Source organism: Rhinolophus sinicus, linkage group LG15 (genome assembly GCF_036562045.2).
Source record: "Rhinolophus sinicus isolate RSC01 linkage group LG15, ASM3656204v1, whole genome shotgun sequence".
Lineage (NCBI taxonomy): Eukaryota > Metazoa > Chordata > Mammalia > Chiroptera > Rhinolophidae > Rhinolophus > Rhinolophus sinicus.
This window is the reverse complement of record NC_133764.1, coordinates 45,696,496-45,714,156: the sequence shown is the minus strand read 5'-3', so window position 1 is coordinate 45,714,156 and position 17,661 is coordinate 45,696,496. Positions and strand designations below refer to the sequence as shown.

At 33.5% G+C, this 17,661-nt stretch overlaps 1 protein-coding gene across 1 annotated transcript in view; it reads left to right on the top strand.

Moving 5' to 3' along the window:
- The window catches only part of NPEPPS (aminopeptidase puromycin sensitive), a 69,980-nt gene that overhangs the window by 37,974 nt on the left and 14,345 nt on the right, over window positions 1-17,661 (top strand). The window contains exons 4-14 of the mRNA XM_019740636.2: window positions 3,033-3,154; window positions 4,675-4,782; window positions 6,026-6,226; window positions 6,684-6,780; window positions 6,892-6,925; window positions 7,762-7,876; window positions 10,224-10,388; window positions 11,216-11,320; window positions 11,748-11,808; window positions 14,111-14,220; window positions 15,981-16,044. Coding sequence (XP_019596195.1) covers window positions 3,033-3,154; window positions 4,675-4,782; window positions 6,026-6,226; window positions 6,684-6,780; window positions 6,892-6,925; window positions 7,762-7,876; window positions 10,224-10,388; window positions 11,216-11,320; window positions 11,748-11,808; window positions 14,111-14,220; window positions 15,981-16,044 — 1,182 coding nt within the window. The remainder of the gene's footprint in view (window positions 1-3,032; window positions 3,155-4,674; window positions 4,783-6,025; window positions 6,227-6,683; window positions 6,781-6,891; window positions 6,926-7,761; window positions 7,877-10,223; window positions 10,389-11,215; window positions 11,321-11,747; window positions 11,809-14,110; window positions 14,221-15,980; window positions 16,045-17,661) is intronic.

The following is a 17,661-nucleotide window of genomic DNA, read 5'->3' as shown; positions in this document are numbered from 1 at the left end:
AGTAAAACATCTTTTCTGAAATTGGCACCATTCTATTATCTCCAGTTTAGTGAGTGGTTAGGTTACCATAATCATTTTAAGACCTAACATAACCTCAGAATCTTTGGTTAAGGATCCTGTAGAGTGGCATTTATTTGGAGAAACACTAGAAGAAACTAATATTTTGAAGAGTGAAAAACAGTATCATAAGAAATGGTGACACAAAAGCAAAGACCTTTTTACTCCCTTTTTGTGTAATCTGCCTTTCATTTTTATAGCATTTAGTAGGCTCATTAAATTTTTATTAAAGTATTTAATTAAAGATCTACTTCAGCTTTTACAACAATTATTATACTCTTCTAAATGTTAAATAAATAGGTTTTTGACGGAAGCTCCAATTTTTCAGTTGTTTAATTTATAAATGAGCTTCTTGTATGTATGTATTAAAAGGGTCACCATCCCAAGCAGGTAAATGTTGCATACATTGGATATTGAAATATTGTATGGAATTTGAGGAAGCATTGTATTTTAAGTTATGTGTGCAAATAAGTATAAAATTAGACAATCTGGCAATCAGTTCTTAATATAGCATAAATTTGGTAAGTGAAATTAATCAAGAAGTCCTTTTTTCCTCCTGTTCTTGCCCTAAAATTCTATATTAATAGTAAATATTTTGTAATTAGTATTGTACAATGTGACACTAATTAAATTTATTAATGATTTCTTTTTAAAACTTTAACTTGTGTTTTGTTTGAATTTCAGGTAATAACCCTTTCCAATACTTTGTATTTTGTTTAGTATACCACTTTTGGAAGTGGTCACTGTCAATATCTTGTTATGGTTTGATGGCCTTGGAGATTTAAAACCAAGTAAAAGTGTAAGCAGCCTTTCTTACTTAGTTATGAGTTTTATTCCAAATAGGAAAAGTGGAAAGTAGATTTACCATGGAATGAGTTATATAAAAGACACCTTAATAGTTAACCAAGTAAAAACAGACTTGCCAATTCCATTTATGGAATTGTGACATAAAATTCCATCAAGCAGTTCTCTTTAAAGGTAGTAGATTTTTATAATCTATTAGATATTCCTTGTAAACTTTATTAATGTGAATATATCTACTTTTTTAAAAAAATCAGTAAATACCTAAAGAAAGGAGAGAGAAATTTTGTATTGTTTATATAGTTAAATTGTTAAATATCAATCATTTAGAATTCTTTCAGATTCTTTTACTGTATTCATATTTACTGTCCCAGTAATCTATCATTCTCTTTAAAAGAACAAAATGTTTATTGTCCCCTTCAGACAGAATGTCTGATTTTTAAAAAATAATCACAAATGTCTATTCAATTGAGCTTCAGTTATTTTGTTTTGTTTTGTTTTGTTTACCCAGCATGATTACTTTAAGAATGTGCCACTTTCTGTAATGATGATTTTGTTGCAAAGGTCTGAAATTTTTACTTGAAATTACTTTCAAAACCAGTTTGAGGCACATAAGCAAATCAGTGTAATTACTTCATAGACACACTTAGTGTTTTGTCTAGAAATAGAGTTTGCAGCTTGTTATTCACTTATTTTGTAGACTGACTCTTTATTACTTTTGGACCTTTCCAAGAAGCAAATTTAATTTTGGAAGGTGAAGATTTGACTTTGTGACCATCCAAGAGGATATGTCAGAGAAAGAGTCAAGAACATTTTGAACAATGGCAGTTATCACTGCTCTACAGCATTCCACAATGATGGTTTAAAACATTAGGATGGGGGGGGGGGCAAAAATCCAGTACCAGCTTCTCCTATGGACAGGGACCAGAAGCTGTCTCCATGCCTGAGCTTGACACTTGGTGAATGAATAATCAGTGATGGTTCTTAGAGAAAAACCCCCACCCCCCTGAGCCCCCAGACCCGGACACATTCCCCACAAGGGAATTGGCCACTTCCTCCCCCCAAAAAAACCACCACCAACAAAAAAAAATTAGGATATAAAAGTTTTGGTATGATTGGCTAATTATAGTCATACTATATCTTTAATACATTAGATTCCCATTCTCTAGATCCTGTTATAAATAGGCACTTTAAAAGGATCAATTGCAAAGTCAACAATTTTCTGGGTGTTTTTTTTTGTCTTGATTTATAAAATGTAGGATAGGATTATTGCTTTGTCATGCATCTGAATTTAGATGACTATTAGATAATAATTATCTTTTTTTTCTGTTATGAAAGAAAGTGTATGTACTCACAAAAACTCCCATTTTGTTCAGGTTTTGCTCTTGTACAACAACAGAATATACATTCAGGTTGAATAAATACTCATTTTTATTTGTATTTAATCATTATTGATTAAATGTATTTTTTAATAATCAGATTTCAATGACTGAAATGGCTGTGGGAGTTTGTTTTTGCCCTTTTGCTGATCAAATTATTTGTATTCCCTATAGTTCCTTACTACAACAGGGAATTAGTGTTTCATTTGGATTGAACAGATAGTGTCTTGTCTGAATGATAGAGTTATTGGCATGAAGTCATCTAAAAGGACCAATTTACATGGTATAATTGGCAGAGAGCATGAACTTTAGATTAAACAGGACTAAGTTTTTATTGCATTTTAGTTAACTAACTGTGTGACCTTGGGCAAGTTATTGAATTTTTCAGCCTCAGTTTTCTCATCTGAAAAATGGAGACAATATCTATTTCCAAGTTTATAAATATTCTTAAAGCACCATGCACAATAGCATGTTATACATTTAATAATAAATGTTCATTTCCTTTCCTGTTTTTATCTTCATGTATTGGTAATTTGAGATAAAGTTAATAAAGTTAAAGAACTTTCTAATCAGTTACCCACCCTAAACATTACTTTAAGTTTTACTTCAGGATTAGTCTGCCATGTACTTTAGTAAATATTATATTATCTTCATTGCCAGGAGGAGTATTTGAGAAAGGAAAGAATGATTTAAACATTGTAAATAGCCAACTGAATTAGTATCTTAATGACATATTTTTGATAACTTGTACTTAACATTTCCATAAAAGTGGTTTTCATTTATCTTCGATCATAGGTACAGGAACCTTAAAGATAGATTTTGTTGGAGAGCTGAATGACAAAATGAAAGGTTTCTACAGAAGTAAATATACTACCCCTTCTGGAGAGGTACGCTATGCTGCTGTCACACAGTTTGAGGTATGGTATTCTTCTCTGAAGTATTAATGATCTTAAATTAGATATTCTGACAAAGGTGTATTCTCTCATTTGTGTGATTGTTTGAGGCTAGGTGCCTTTGGCCATAATTATATTCATGATTTTAGATTTTTATTTTATATTCACCCAATTACCTTCATTATAGAAGGGAGGGAATTAGGAGTGTGGGTTAGGAAAGAGCATATTTCCATATATATAGATATATTAGATATAGATCTCTATATATGTATATATGTCTGTGTGTGTGTGTATAAAACAGCATTACTATTAATTTAGTAGGAAAAGCCACAGGTGTCAAATACTAAGAGGATAATTTTAATTAAGAAACGTACATAGTATAAAAGTAATTCAGATATTGAAATTTTATTACGGGTCTGTGTGTGTGTGTGTGTGTGTGTGTGTGTGTGTGTGTGTATGTTCTGGTCTCTACTCAGAAACATCAGTTAATAGCAGGTTTAGCTCTAGTGTCTAGCCCTCAAATATATCTTTGCTTTCATCACTTTGTTCTTTGTATATTTTAGAAACTTTTAAATCTTGTTATTCAGGTCATTCATTTAATTTCCTCTAGTATAAATTCATTTCTTACTGCTACTGCTCCTAATTTAAGTTTTTCTATGCTACTATTTCTGTTCTTACATTCTAATTACTTTTCAAAGGTCTTATTTATTCTTTGATAGAATTTATAATTTAATTTTTTGAGAGTGCAATCAGCTATCTAACATTTTTTCTCGGAGAAATTCTTTTTCAGAAATGTGTGCTTCCTCTACTTCTGCTGTTTTGTTACTTCTTTTCATAACAGAATCTTGTCATTGGTTCCATTTTTTAAATTTTGTTCTGTTTTACTTCATTTCTTTCTTTTGTAACTAATATTCCACTGAACCACTAAATTTTATTTTGCTTTAACAAGTTTGCTGATCTTTTATTTTTTTTAAAGAAAGAATGAGGTCTCTTTAAGTAGGTCAAGTTGTGACAATTTTATGTGTAGTATATGGAAATGCCATTAAATGAATGACCTGCTTAGATGTGTTAGAGCATCTGTCTTTATTCCCTTTGCTGCCATTCCAGATAAAGAACAAAATACATCAAAGATTCTGAAAATATTTTTATTTTTACTTTTGAAATGAAAGCCAGAGAGGCAACCTATCATATGGTTTCAGCTCTGAGTCTTTACAGTGTACTGTGTTGTGTTAACATTGATGGAGCCATTAAACTTTTGAGATTTATTAAAAACAAAAATACAATTATAAATTATACTATAAATTGTTAAGAACTGTAGCAGACCTAGTTCCTGGATAATTGTTGATGTGGCAATGATAGTAAGTAAACCTTGTGTTTTCTTTAGTCAGTGCCTCACTTGTTGCCTGGCACTGTAGAAAGTAAATAATTGAACAAGTGAATGAATTATATAAATAAATAAACCAAAAAAACGAAGGGCAGTTACTTCATGAAATAGTCTGTTAGGTTAATTCAGTGATATTTATATTTCATATTCTTTTTTTAAGGCTACTGATGCTCGGAGGGCTTTTCCTTGCTGGGATGAACCTGCCATCAAAGCAACTTTTGATATCTCATTGGTTGTTCCTAAAGACAGAGTAGCTTTATCAAACATGGTATGTATGTGTTTGTAAGTATATTTACATTTTGAATAAGCATTTGGCATATTTAGTCTGCTGATTAAATGGGATAGCATGAAACCACCTAACACTGTGCTTGATACATAATAGGAACACAAATGTTAATTTTCTTTATTTCCAGTAAGCCCTCTATTATATCTTAATTGCCTTATTTGTAGAGTTTCTCAGTTCATGGAAGGTAGTCCTTGTAAACTGTATTAGCAAGATTATCGACTTTTTTTAATACGGAAACCTAAATAAGTTATGAGTTTAATAAATACTACCTGAAAGAAAAAAAAATCTGACTTTCTTATTAAATGCCAAAAGTTATAACCACATAATGACGTATATTTAGGTTTTTGGCTGATTGTATTTTGGTAATATGCTCTCTTCGCAGATGTCATTGATCTCATTCATAAATACTTGAAGTGTATTGTCTAGGACTACTTTAAGACATAGATAGCCTAAAGCCTAGAATATGAATCTGGGGAACTTGGAAGAGCCTACTGCACCTGAAAATAACTGGCTTTTGCCTCCTTTATTGGTGGAGAGAATTCCATTGATAGAATGCCATTCTCTTCTCAAATATTCTTAGAGAGGAGACTAATATGTTAAACTGAAATATACATTTACAATTTAGTATGAATTTATCAGATCTGTTCTTGAATAAGTCTTCCTTGGAAGAAAGAACAGAGAGATCTTGAGGAAACTGAGAGCCTGAATAAGAAAAAGAGGGAAAACACCAAAGGGAAATTTATGGACTCCAAAGGCAAAGTGGAGTTTTCTTCACAAATATGCTTAGAGCCAGCCTTGGTACAGAAAATACTCTAAATCTAGAAATCTGTGCCCTTTGAAATGTAGATTCCACAGTTGCATTTTATTTTTATTGTTGTCTCCTATCCTTATTTCACTCGGAAAGTATTGAGATCTGTCTTAAAACATCCCAATACCTGGCATATAATAGGTACTCAGGAAAAGTTTTCTTTTCGCTCACAAATCCTTGGTAGTTTTAACATGTTAGCCCTGAACTTCTTAGTGTGAACATGTTTTATCAGATCACTTTCCTTCTTGATAGGAAAGATCTTGACAGAATAAAAGCACTGAATGAACTGGGATAGAGAAGTAAGCAGTACTGGAAAGGGGGAGGGAGAGGCAACAATGCCTATAGGTTTTGGCTAGTGTTTGCTGTAAGGTATTTAATGTAAATCTATTTAAATTTTTCCTTTTTTTTTTTTAAAAGAATGTAATTGATCGGAAACCATACCCTGATGATGAAAATGTAGTGGAAGTGAAGTTTGCCCGCACACCTGTCATGTCTACATATCTGGTGGCATTTGTTGTGGGTGAATATGACTTTGTAGAAACAAGGTCAAAAGATGGTGTGTGTGTCCGTGTTTACACCCCTGTTGGCAAAGCAGAGCAAGGAAAATTTGCGTTAGAGGTAAATGTACTTGAAGAGGATTGTTCCAACAGTCCATAACTCCAGGTTGGGGAATTTACATTTCTGATCAATTATTAGTACAATTATTTGTAATTTAATCTGAAATTTGTTGTGCTCCTTTGATTTTATTTTTAATAGAATTTTGGAACTACCAACCTTGGTGTTGCATTAACATTTTACAAGATAATGATTAAGAGAATATTAGAGTGGAATTTATTCATCCAGAGAGTGGGTGGGAAAATATGTAATTATATTTTTTCATACCAAGTTATAACTGGATTAACATTTGTCCAGCATATACAAAACTTGGGGCTAAGGCAGTCTTTGGAGGTTGGGCTCCCCTGGGTTGGTTTCTAGTAATTTGATACTTTGGCTTGCAACCGGATTCCTTTGTGAATTTCTATATGAGTTACAATAAAATATTTATCAGATGGTTCTTTTGTTTATACTTTTATAGGTTGCTGCTAAAACCCTGCCTTTTTATAAGGACTACTTCAATGTTCCTTATCCTCTACCTAAAATTGATCTCATTGCTATTGCAGACTTTGCAGCTGGTAAAGTAAATTTCATTTTATTGCTGAATTGTAATAACTTTTTTAAATTTTGTGATTTTGAGGAAGAAGTATGTATATATATCAATAAATGTTTATATTTATTTTATGAAGGTGCCATGGAGAACTGGGGCCTTGTTACTTATAGGTATGTTAATGATGCATTACCCTGCCTTATCTTTTCAATCACTGATTTCGTAAGAGCTTTACTCCTAATCACAGTTGAGTATCTTCTGCTTTATGATCTGCCATGAATTTTCCGACCTCCCCTCACTTCCGTACACATTTCAGGAGCAGATGAACACCCTCTGGTGCTACTATCTGAGAGTGTAGGATTTTAAAGTGAGCATCTGGCACTAGTAACATTTTTAGATACATTTTGGCTCAGTTTCTCATTTCGGTGCCTTCTCTTCCTCCCAGTAGTTTCATAATTATTTATCCAGCTTGAAGAACTGTCCCGATTTAATATTTTCCAGCCAAATTTTTACATATCTGTCACCACAGTATAAACATCTGGGTTGTATAATTTTTGAAGCAGGGTCTGTAAACAAGTTTTTGCCTTCTACTTTCAATTGCCTTCTTCGATGAGCTAAGTTTTGGACAACCTGCTCAGTGTTCTTTTTGAGACTGGAATGCACTTGCCACTCTCCTTCTTTTAGTGGAAGAACTGTCTTCTCTCTATCTCTAGCACAATAATCCCTAATACCTTAGACAAAGTGTTTCTAAATTTTCAGGCAGCTGTCCTATCAACAAACTGATAATTAAACTTGTGTCACAGCTTTATCTTCTGTTGTATGAATTCTGTTGACATAGTCTTTAATCTTCCTGGAACTTTTTCTATCCTGTATACTCTAAGGAAATGTTTTCTTGACATCCCTAACTTGACCATCTTATTTACTGTTTGAATCTACCTCCCCTACTTGTGCATGCATGCTTTTATTGCAATACTTTTATTGTTTAATTTTATTTCTTTTTTTAACACAGGGAGACTGCATTGCTTATTGATCCAAAAAACTCCTGTTCTTCATCACGCCAGTGGGTTGCTCTGGTTGTGGGACATGAACTCGCCCATCAATGGTTTGGAAATCTTGTTACTATGGTATTTAATATTTTTAAGTGCTCAAATATATTTATCTTCATCCTGCTGCACATTATTTTGGCTACATAGTATTTCAGGTTTGCCTAGAGCATTATGCCAAAAAATAATTGAATGATAAGAAAACTTTATTTTAAAAGGTCCACATTGAAAAGTGTTTATCAGAATCTCTGTGTTGATCAAGAGCATGTGGACAATCTTTATTCAACAGAAAATACTTCCTAATTGTTCTAGAATTTGCCTGCTAATAGGGGAAGTCACGATACTAATTTGGGAGAGGGAAGAAGATTCCTCTTAGGTAGAGAGATTCCATGCAGTGAGATTCCAGGCTAACTAGTTTCCTGAGTCATATTTATTATGTAGTTCATTAGCTTGAAAGTAACCTGCTAAGTAATACACTGATCTTCGATTAGGTTGAAGTGTTTTTAGGGGCCAGTTGTTCCATTTTCTAAAATGTTAAGTTTAAATCTGATAGAAGTGAAAGCAAAGGAACTGCAGAATAACTAAAGTATATTAAAATTTCCAACTGCCCCATTGACATCCTTTTTTATCACAATGTTTGCAGTGAATGATCATTGTCCTCTAGTCTTGACCTTTCCCTCTTACTCTAAATCAGGGGTGTCCAAACATTTTTCAATGTTTTTTACCAAGGGCCATATGCAGTAAAATACCCAAACAGCCGGGCCACTCACTCGAGGTGAAGTACATATTGCCTCACCTGGTTTATTTAAGTAAACTAAATATATTTTTGGAATTTGCTATGGGCCAATTAACAACGCGGGCCACAGTTTGGACACCCCTGCTCTAAATAAACACTATATCCATGGCAGCCAATTATGTTAGAGCTTGGGAGCACAGGGTTTCATAGGTGAACTAGAAGTACTGCTGCAAAGAAAGAACTAGAGATTCTGGAGCCAGCCAAATTCCCAGATGGCATTTTAGGCTGTCACAGAGCAGAACCTGACTTGGATGTTAGTTGAGTCTATATGTCACAGAAATAAGAAAGTAAGATATTTAGCAACTATAACATGTCTGAGAGAATTTCTGAAGAAAGTCAGCCCTTGAAAGTAAACCCTTTCCTTTTGCTTTGGATGTTTAAAATTTTACTTAGGGGTGAAAAAAATATTTTTTTAAACATAATTTAATGTGAAATTAAGTATGCTATTACCTGTATTCAAATCTGTATAGTAATGTTCTTTTCTACTTAATGCAGCAAGTTTGTTGCTGCTAAACAATTTTTTTGCTCAGCCTTCAGCAGACTTTATTTTTTAATGATTTTATTTTGAAACTACCAGTAATAAACTTTAGAGGGGAAATGTGTGCATTACTATGTAGCTTTTAAACAACTTTTTATTGGATTTCAGTAACTATCCTAGTTATTAGATGCCAATTGTTTCATTAACTGAAGTTTAAGGGCTTAGAGATAGGTTAGAGAATAACTAGCTTTGTACCAGCTTATCGTAGTGGAGGCTACTAGTTAAAGAAATGCACAAAACACTTCGACAAATAGCCATTTATCACTTAATTGGAAATATTTGATCTTTTCAGGATTTTAAAATGCCGTCATGTTTTTTACCATTGCATTAGTCCTTTAGCATCTATCTTGTATTCATGTGTTGCCTTTTTATATGAGATTTAATCAACTTCAGTGAAAATTAAATTGAAATCTCTTTCTAAAAAGTTGTTTTTTAAAAAATGTTGGTTTTTCTCTGTGACCCATTATACTTTGTCCACTCCACTATTAATTCTTATTAGACAGGTGAGAATTTTATATTCCATAAATGCTTTATCACCATTCATTACTGAATTACTTATTACCATGACATTTCTGTTAATTTCACCTAATCCTTATATAAGCAGTACTGCTTTTCTATTTATCTAGAAAGTTGAACTCATCTATAAACAATGATTTTTCTCAGTCATTATGGAAATAGTTCCCAGTTCTTGTTTGGTCCTGGTAGCTTTCTGTTTTTTTTAAAGAGAAATCTTTATTAAACTAAATGACAATATAGGAAATAATATAGGGAAAAAAGTCTATATTTATCCACTCTCTCCCCTTTTTGCCCCAGACTGTCCTGCCTCCTTTTATACCTTTGGTAGTAAAAGTTACTTAGCAATATTTTGAAATGTTCCTCAGGCATCATGCTAATATCACCAGTTGGTCTTCCTTGGAATCTCTTTTATGCATCTCTTTTTCAGAGATGTGACTTATTTACTAATTGTTTTTAACTGAATTTTAGTTCATTAAGTTGTAAGTTTTAGAGTATAGTGGAAGGGACATGTGAGTTTTTCAAATTAGTGGAATGCCAAGCATTTTGTTTTCTTTATGTATTCTGTCTTTTGTTTTTAGGAATGGTGGACTCATCTTTGGTTAAATGAAGGCTTTGCGTCCTGGATTGAATATCTGTGTGTAGACCACTGCTTCCCAGAGTATGATATCTGGACTCAGTTTGTTTCTGCTGATTACACCCGTGCCCAGGAGCTTGACGCCTTAGATAACAGCCATCCTATTGAAGTGAGCCATAATTTCAACCATTTGCTCTCATTTTTAATGAAATAAGTAATTTGTTATAGAGATACTTGGGACACTGAAAAGAAAATTGCTTGGGTAATTTCATTTGTTTTTATAGTTTTTATTTCCAGTCTTGAAAATATAACAAGGCTGTTCTAATTATGTTTCTTCTTAAGGTAGGCAGTATAAAAATTTGATCTTTGGAGAGGCAAGTGCTGTGTACCCATAAGCATTCACTAAATTCATTTTTACTGAATATATGGGAGAGTCATAATTGTTGGGTAATATGCATAGGGGAGCATTATGATTCCATTGTTTGTTTCAAAGAAAATTCTGAACATATTTTTTATTGTTGTCTGTTTTTATATACATTTTAATTCTCTTGACTTAGCTTATTCTTGTTCTAGTTCATTTAAAGGTATAAAGTTCGTCCCCAAAGAACTAGATTTATAATCTACTTTGATGTATTTAACCAGAGTCCTTTATAATTGTAAGCCATACTAACTAGTACAAGAAAGCAAATGTTTTTCATTTCTCCCTTTCCTGCCCCCACTCACCATCACCACCAAAAAAAGATCTATAATGACTTGTCCCCCCGCAAAACAGAGCCAAGATTGGACCCTAAGAGATGATGGAGATCAGGTTATATATTCCACTGTATCAGTGTTAGTTCCTACACTCTTGAAGGATCATCATTATACATTATGAGTGAGCTAAAGGCAGAAAAGTATCTTTTTAGTTAGAAGGGTTTTCCTAGAAAGCTTTTTATGTAATTCAGTATTACAGGCTGTTTGCTTCCTGTCATAACCCTGAATCACACTGTCTGCCAGGTCAGTGTGGGCCATCCTTCTGAAGTTGACGAGATATTTGACGCTATTTCGTATAGCAAAGGTGCATCTGTCATCCGAATGCTACATGACTACATTGGGGATAAGGTAAAAAAAACAAAAAACAGTTTTAAGTCTTGTTTTATAGTGAAATCGTATAGCTTTCCGTGGAAAAATGTCAGATTTTATTTAGATTAAGTTCCTAAGTAATTTTTTTCTAGAATCTAGAAAGGATATTACCCTGCTCTGGCTTACCTTTATTTCTTTTTATATTGACTGTTGTGATCCCTTGATGAATGATGTACAGATGTTTGGGGAGTGGATGGGACGCTGTTATAAAACTTAAAAGCAAAAGTAAAAGGCAAAGAGTATGCTTTCTTAAATAAAAAGCAGTAGACATTAGGGGGATACATGTTTTTCAGTACATCTGACACTCAAGTGGTTTGAGTAAATTAGCTTTTGAGTATTAATATGCAAATATACTGTAAATTCCGAGGTCTGACTCTCCTGGATTTTAAAAATTGTGTTTTCTCAGGACTTTAAGAAAGGAATGAACATGTATTTAACCAAGTTCCAGCAAAAGAATGCTGCCACAGGTAATCTTTAATAGCCTGAGATAGAAATGGACAATGTTGGCACTTCATGTGATGGGTAGGAAAGAAAGTTGACTTATTTGATGCCATTGTTAAGTCGGGGTCCATTATCCTTTTGGTCATCCTCCAGTAGTCTGCTTTCCATAGCTCAGTGTTTTGCCACTTAAAAGAGTCTAAAGAGATCTGTTTACCTTACCAGAGGTTGTTTATTTGGTGATGGTTTTATTGCCCTAAATTAATCATTGGCCATTAAAATAGCTGCAAAATAACCATTTTTAGATGTGAATTTCAATGAAGTAAAGTCTTAAGATTTTTAGTGTATGATGGTCTATAATTTATTGGATATCAGAGTCAAAAGGATGAATAAAGCCATCCTTAAAGAATTGATTGGACATGAAAAAGATCCAGAGTCATAGTTTCGAGTTCTTTAGTGAATAAAAATAGTTTAAAAAACAAGAAGATTTATGTACTGTCATTAGTGTCTAATAGAATGACAAGTTCAGAGAGTCCTGGCCATGGGCTGTTCCTAAGGTTTATGACCTGTGATTTAAAAATACAGTATCTTCTCTGTTCAAGACATGATGTAACCTTGACACACACCACCCCCCACCCCTGTAAATTTCCATTTTAGTCTATAAAATAGAGAGGCATTCTGTTCCTTAAAGAATGGCTACAAAAAAGTGTACTCTTGCAAGTTTAATGAATATTTGGCATGCATATACAGGCATACCTTGTTCTATTGCGCTTTGCAGATATTGCATTTTTTTTTTTTACAAATTGAAGGTTTATGGCAACCCTGCATCGAGCAAGCCTATCACCGCCATTTTTCAAACAGGCTCAGATGATGGTTAGTATTTTTTAGCAATAAAGTATTTTTAAACTAAGGTATGTACATTTTTTTTTAGGCATAATGCTATTTTACACTTAGATTATAGTATAAACATAACCTCTATATGCACTGGGAAACCAAAAAATTCACGTGACTCGCTTTATTGCGGTATTCTGGAACAAAACCCGCAATATCTCTGAGGTATGCCTGTATATAATATATGAGGAAAGAACCTCATATTGTGCTTCTTAAATCACCTGAGGTTTGTTAAAATGTTTCTAATTGAGTAGGCGGGGGTGAGGCCTGAGAGTCTGCATTTCTAACAAGCTCTCAGATGAAGCCAGTGCTACTTGTTAATAGGCCACACTTTGAATAGCACGGCCTACCATGTACCTTTTTTGGTTTGTTTTTGTGATTTATGAAAAACGGTTGGCAGTTCAAATACATTTCAGTTACCATCCATGGTTTTTATCCTCTTGCAGCACAGGTCTAGTGCCCTCTTTCTATCTTCACTGCATTTCTCTTAATTCCTGCCTTGGTGATCTCTCCACTGAATTCTGCAGTTGCCCATCAACTCACTACTTGCCTTGCTTCATCTGTTTGTTTCTCACACTGAGGCTAGCTAGGGGTATCTTTCTGAAGTGAATATCTGATTGCATCACCCTACTGGTTAGAAATACTTGGGATGCCACATTCCCTTCCCAATAAAGTCTGTACTTCTTTGTAAGCCATACAGCTTTCACCAATTCAGCCCTGCTCACTCATTGCCCGTTACGCCCATACATGTGCCCTCTGTCTTCAGCTTATTGAACATACTGCTTTTTTAAATATTTTCTGTCTTTTCTTATACTTTCCCCTTTGTACATAGACCATTTATTCTGTCTACCTGGAATGAGCTTTGTTCCCCTAATGAACAACTCCTCTTCAAGATGCAGACCAAAAGTCAACTCTTGTGAAGGCTTTATTTTCTTTGGATTTTTCTTCTAAGTGCTTTTCCTGTGTCCCTGCCTGCATTATAGTCTGCATCACATTGTAGCACTGTTTTGCTCACTCTGCCACTACTGCTGTTTGAACCATATGAGTTTTACTTCAACCTCATCAGCATTGAGTATTTTTTAACTTCTGTTAATTGAATGCGTATAATGGTTTTATGTTTGTGAATGACTAGTAGTGATCTTGAATACGTTTCCATTTGTTTGTTTCTATTTCTTCATGTTCAAACTCACTTGTTTGTCTTTTGTTTGTTATAATTGAAACAATTAAGAATATCTTAGTATATAAGACGAGTTTTTGTAATAGAGGTAGGTTATTGGGCATGCAAGGGGGATAGTAATTTGGCCCACTGTTTGTTACCTGAACCTGAAAGGACCAGAGTTGGTCAGCAATGCAGTGTCAAGAGTTATATGAAATTTCTGGGTTTTTTAGGAAAATAAAAATGTAAACATTAGGTTTTCATTGTTTGTGTTTATCTCCTAGAGGATCTCTGGGAAAGTTTGGAGAGTGCTAGTGGTAAGCCTATAGCAGCCATGATGAATACCTGGACCAAACAAATGGGATTCCCCCTCGTTTATGTGGAAGCAGAACAGGTAAACTTATAAAAAGTCCCTCCATTTGTCTGATACTATATTAAGTGAAATTCAGTCAGTGTTTCAAATTTGCCTTTCTGTACTTTAAGAATTCTAGGTAATCTTTAAACTAGCCTTTGTACTCTCAAAATGCACCCAAATTTACATGGTACATTACAGTGCTTGCAAGTTAACCTTTCACAGCCACATCTTAACCTTAAATATGGCCATATTTTATAATAAAGTACACACATTGGAGGACCTCTCAATTAGATTGACTACAAGCATTTAAAAAGGCAATTTATGGAATGCAATCAATCATATTTGATGGAAAAGGTTATCTGTAAGTTTGTGACCATTCTGTTTCTTTCTAGTCTTCTGTCTCCATTTTGGACTAGGCTGTTATAGGAGATGTCTGATCAAACTTTACATTGACACTGTATAGACTGTCAAGTAGTTTTCATTTTATCTGACTGTTTTAAGGATAATAATATACAAAGATGATTGTTCCTCTCACCTCTGGGGATTTCATTCCCTCAAAAACTATCAACGCCTCAAAACTATTAAACTATTTAATGATTACACAAAAAGCTATTAGGCCATAATTTTTTCTTCAAGCACAGCACACTTTTAAGTTAGAATAGAGGACACTAATAGTCCACTTCTTCCCATTGTTGTTGAAATTCAGTTAACTTTTCCATCAAACTACTTTCAAGGTTTTATTTTCTTTGCTTTGTTTTTTTTTTAATCTATAAGCACAGGAAACTCATCCTCCATTTTTGTTACAATGAAAAGCCTGTCTGTGACTCAATTCTTTTAAAAATAAGAGAGTCTATAACACCGAATATCTTGATCATGATCTATTTCTCACTGTGTAGTCCTAAATTTAAATATTTTTGTTTTATTTATGAATCAATTTAAAAGTCACCTTTCAGCTTTTTCAAGGAAATCTATGTGCTACATAACCGATTAGTGATGTAGTGTTCATTAGTAGCTTCTCTATGGCATCAACGTGGCCATTGCTTTCTCACTCAAATTTTTTGGTTTTTCAATTCTGTCTCTTGTAGTCAGTTTATCCATAAAAGTCATTGGCCCAATTTTAATTTTGATTTAGGTGATCTTAAATTTGTAATATCTTATGTTATTTCAAATGTTCTGAGGTGTAGTAACAAATGATAAATGAAACAAATGACTGCATTTTGTTGGAGTATTTTAAAAACTAAGTACTTGCCTTTGTTGCTTCTGGCTTTTCAGTTCCCCCCCCCCCCCCACACACACACACTTTTTTTGTGTTTCATTGCAAAGCTCATCCTTTGAAAGCAAAGTGTATGCTTCTTTCATGTTTATCAATCATTCTAAAAATTTGAATTGTGAATATTGAGTCCACATGCTAATCTAACGTTGCCACTTTTTGGAAGTGAAAAACACTAAAGACATAACCTTCCTCTATAAAGATTAAAATAATTTGCTGTAGTACTATAAATAGTTATGTATCCCTTTGAAAACTTTATTCCTTTAAAGTTCTCATCTGGGTACGTATTTTTTCTGAGTGCCCATATTGCACAGAACCTGGTCTTTTATTTAGAGTATTGTTATTTTGAAGCCTAAATGAGAAATAGTGACTTTTCTCCCAATCTGTAGTATCTTTATCTTCATCACAGTTGCATTTTGTGTACTCATTGGATTGTATTGGTTTCACCTACTTTGTCACAGAAATGTTGCCCCCTTGAAAAAAGGAAAAAAGTGTTGATACTACCAAAGCTTTTGTTTTGCTTCTCTAGGTAGAAGACGACAGATTGTTAAAGTTGTCCCAAAGGAAGTTCTGTGCCAGTGGACCATATGTTGGTAAGCACATGGCTATAAGTGGGAGCTGATCAATGAGTTTGGATACCAGACCAGTACTGTTCCAATTAACAGAAAATAATTATTCATTTTAAAATATTTTAATAGAATTAAATAAAAACAAGGAAATAGTAATAAAATAAAAATGAAATCCAGAAAATCAGAAAAAGGGGAGATTTATGAGGTATTTGTAGTATTGTCATATTCTTAAATTTTTGAAATTCCGTGTTTGTATTGGAGGCTATAACAAATGAAGGGTAGGATCACCCAAGAAATGATGTCTCTAGCCTTAATCCCTAAAAGAAGACTGAAACACGTTTGTGTGGGTGACTAATTTTTTCTTTTTAATTCTTGGGTGTAATAAAATAAGTAAACAAATAAATAAAGCCTAATGATTACTTAGATGTGTTATGTACCAGTCACTATGCTAAGCACTATAACTGGCCCTTATTTTACACTCTCAACAACCCTATTAGGTAGGTAATATTATTTCCATTTTGCAAATGAGGGAGCAAAAGCACAACTAGGTTAGTTAAATTGTCCAAGGTCACCTTGAGTTAACTCTCTAATGAGTTAGAGTAGGAATTCAAACAAAATAATTGGATTCTGTGAGTTCATACCCTTAACCACCACTCAACTGCTTTTTCAAATATTTCTACATGTCATTAGACTCTCTTACCCAGGAAATTAAAGATTAATTGAAAAAAAAAATTTTTTTAAAGTGTTTTTCTGCACCTTTTTGACTTCCATTAAAATAGCAGGTCTCAACAGAGGAGGCGTGTATCAGAATCATCAATGTTGGTGATTTTTATCTTAGTAAATGGGTTGATTTTCATGTTCTACCCACCAAAATATGATGCACTCTACTAGAGTTAAGAGGTACAGCCTTCCACCCTTAACCTTCCTTAGCATTTAGAATTGCTTTTTTAATAAATATGTCTTACAAGTCAGATGACAGGTTTTTATTATCCAGATAAATCCCTAAGTGTCAGAGGTGCTATCTTCTGCCTCATACCTGAAATCTGAATTGTAGGACTGACAGGTTTTAGAGGTGTCTAATACTCTGACCAATACAGGTAGTGTTAAAACCTGAAATATCCCATATCAGGAAGAACTTTTAACTTGTGGTTTAGCCTGATAGCATAAAGTTATATAATTTGTTGAAATAGTTCCATTAATGTACTAAGCAATAACTCTCTTTTGTTTGGCATCTTAATGAAAAGTCAGTTTTGCTGTCTGATACCTAGGAGAGTGTATTATATCTGCCTTACAAAAGCTTTGGCTTTTAGATATGACTCCTCACTGATGGAATCCAGCAGCTCCCAGGGTGTGTGCTGTCTATCAGAAAAATTAAAACCAATCCTTCAGTGTTCCAGCAGTATATATACCTGTTAAGAACTACACCTTAGAATTTGTTTTTAAATGCTATGTGAGGGCTTTTACCTATTTGAAATTTTTTAAAAACAATAAAATCATTGCTGTGTCTATTGCTCTGTAAAGGGAAAACAACAGTTGAATTAAAATCACTTTATTTGTGATTCTATAAGTGAGTAAACTGTTCTTTTTTTTTTTCAGACTTGTGATTTTGTTAATAAATTCTCTCTTCCTTTTAACTAATAC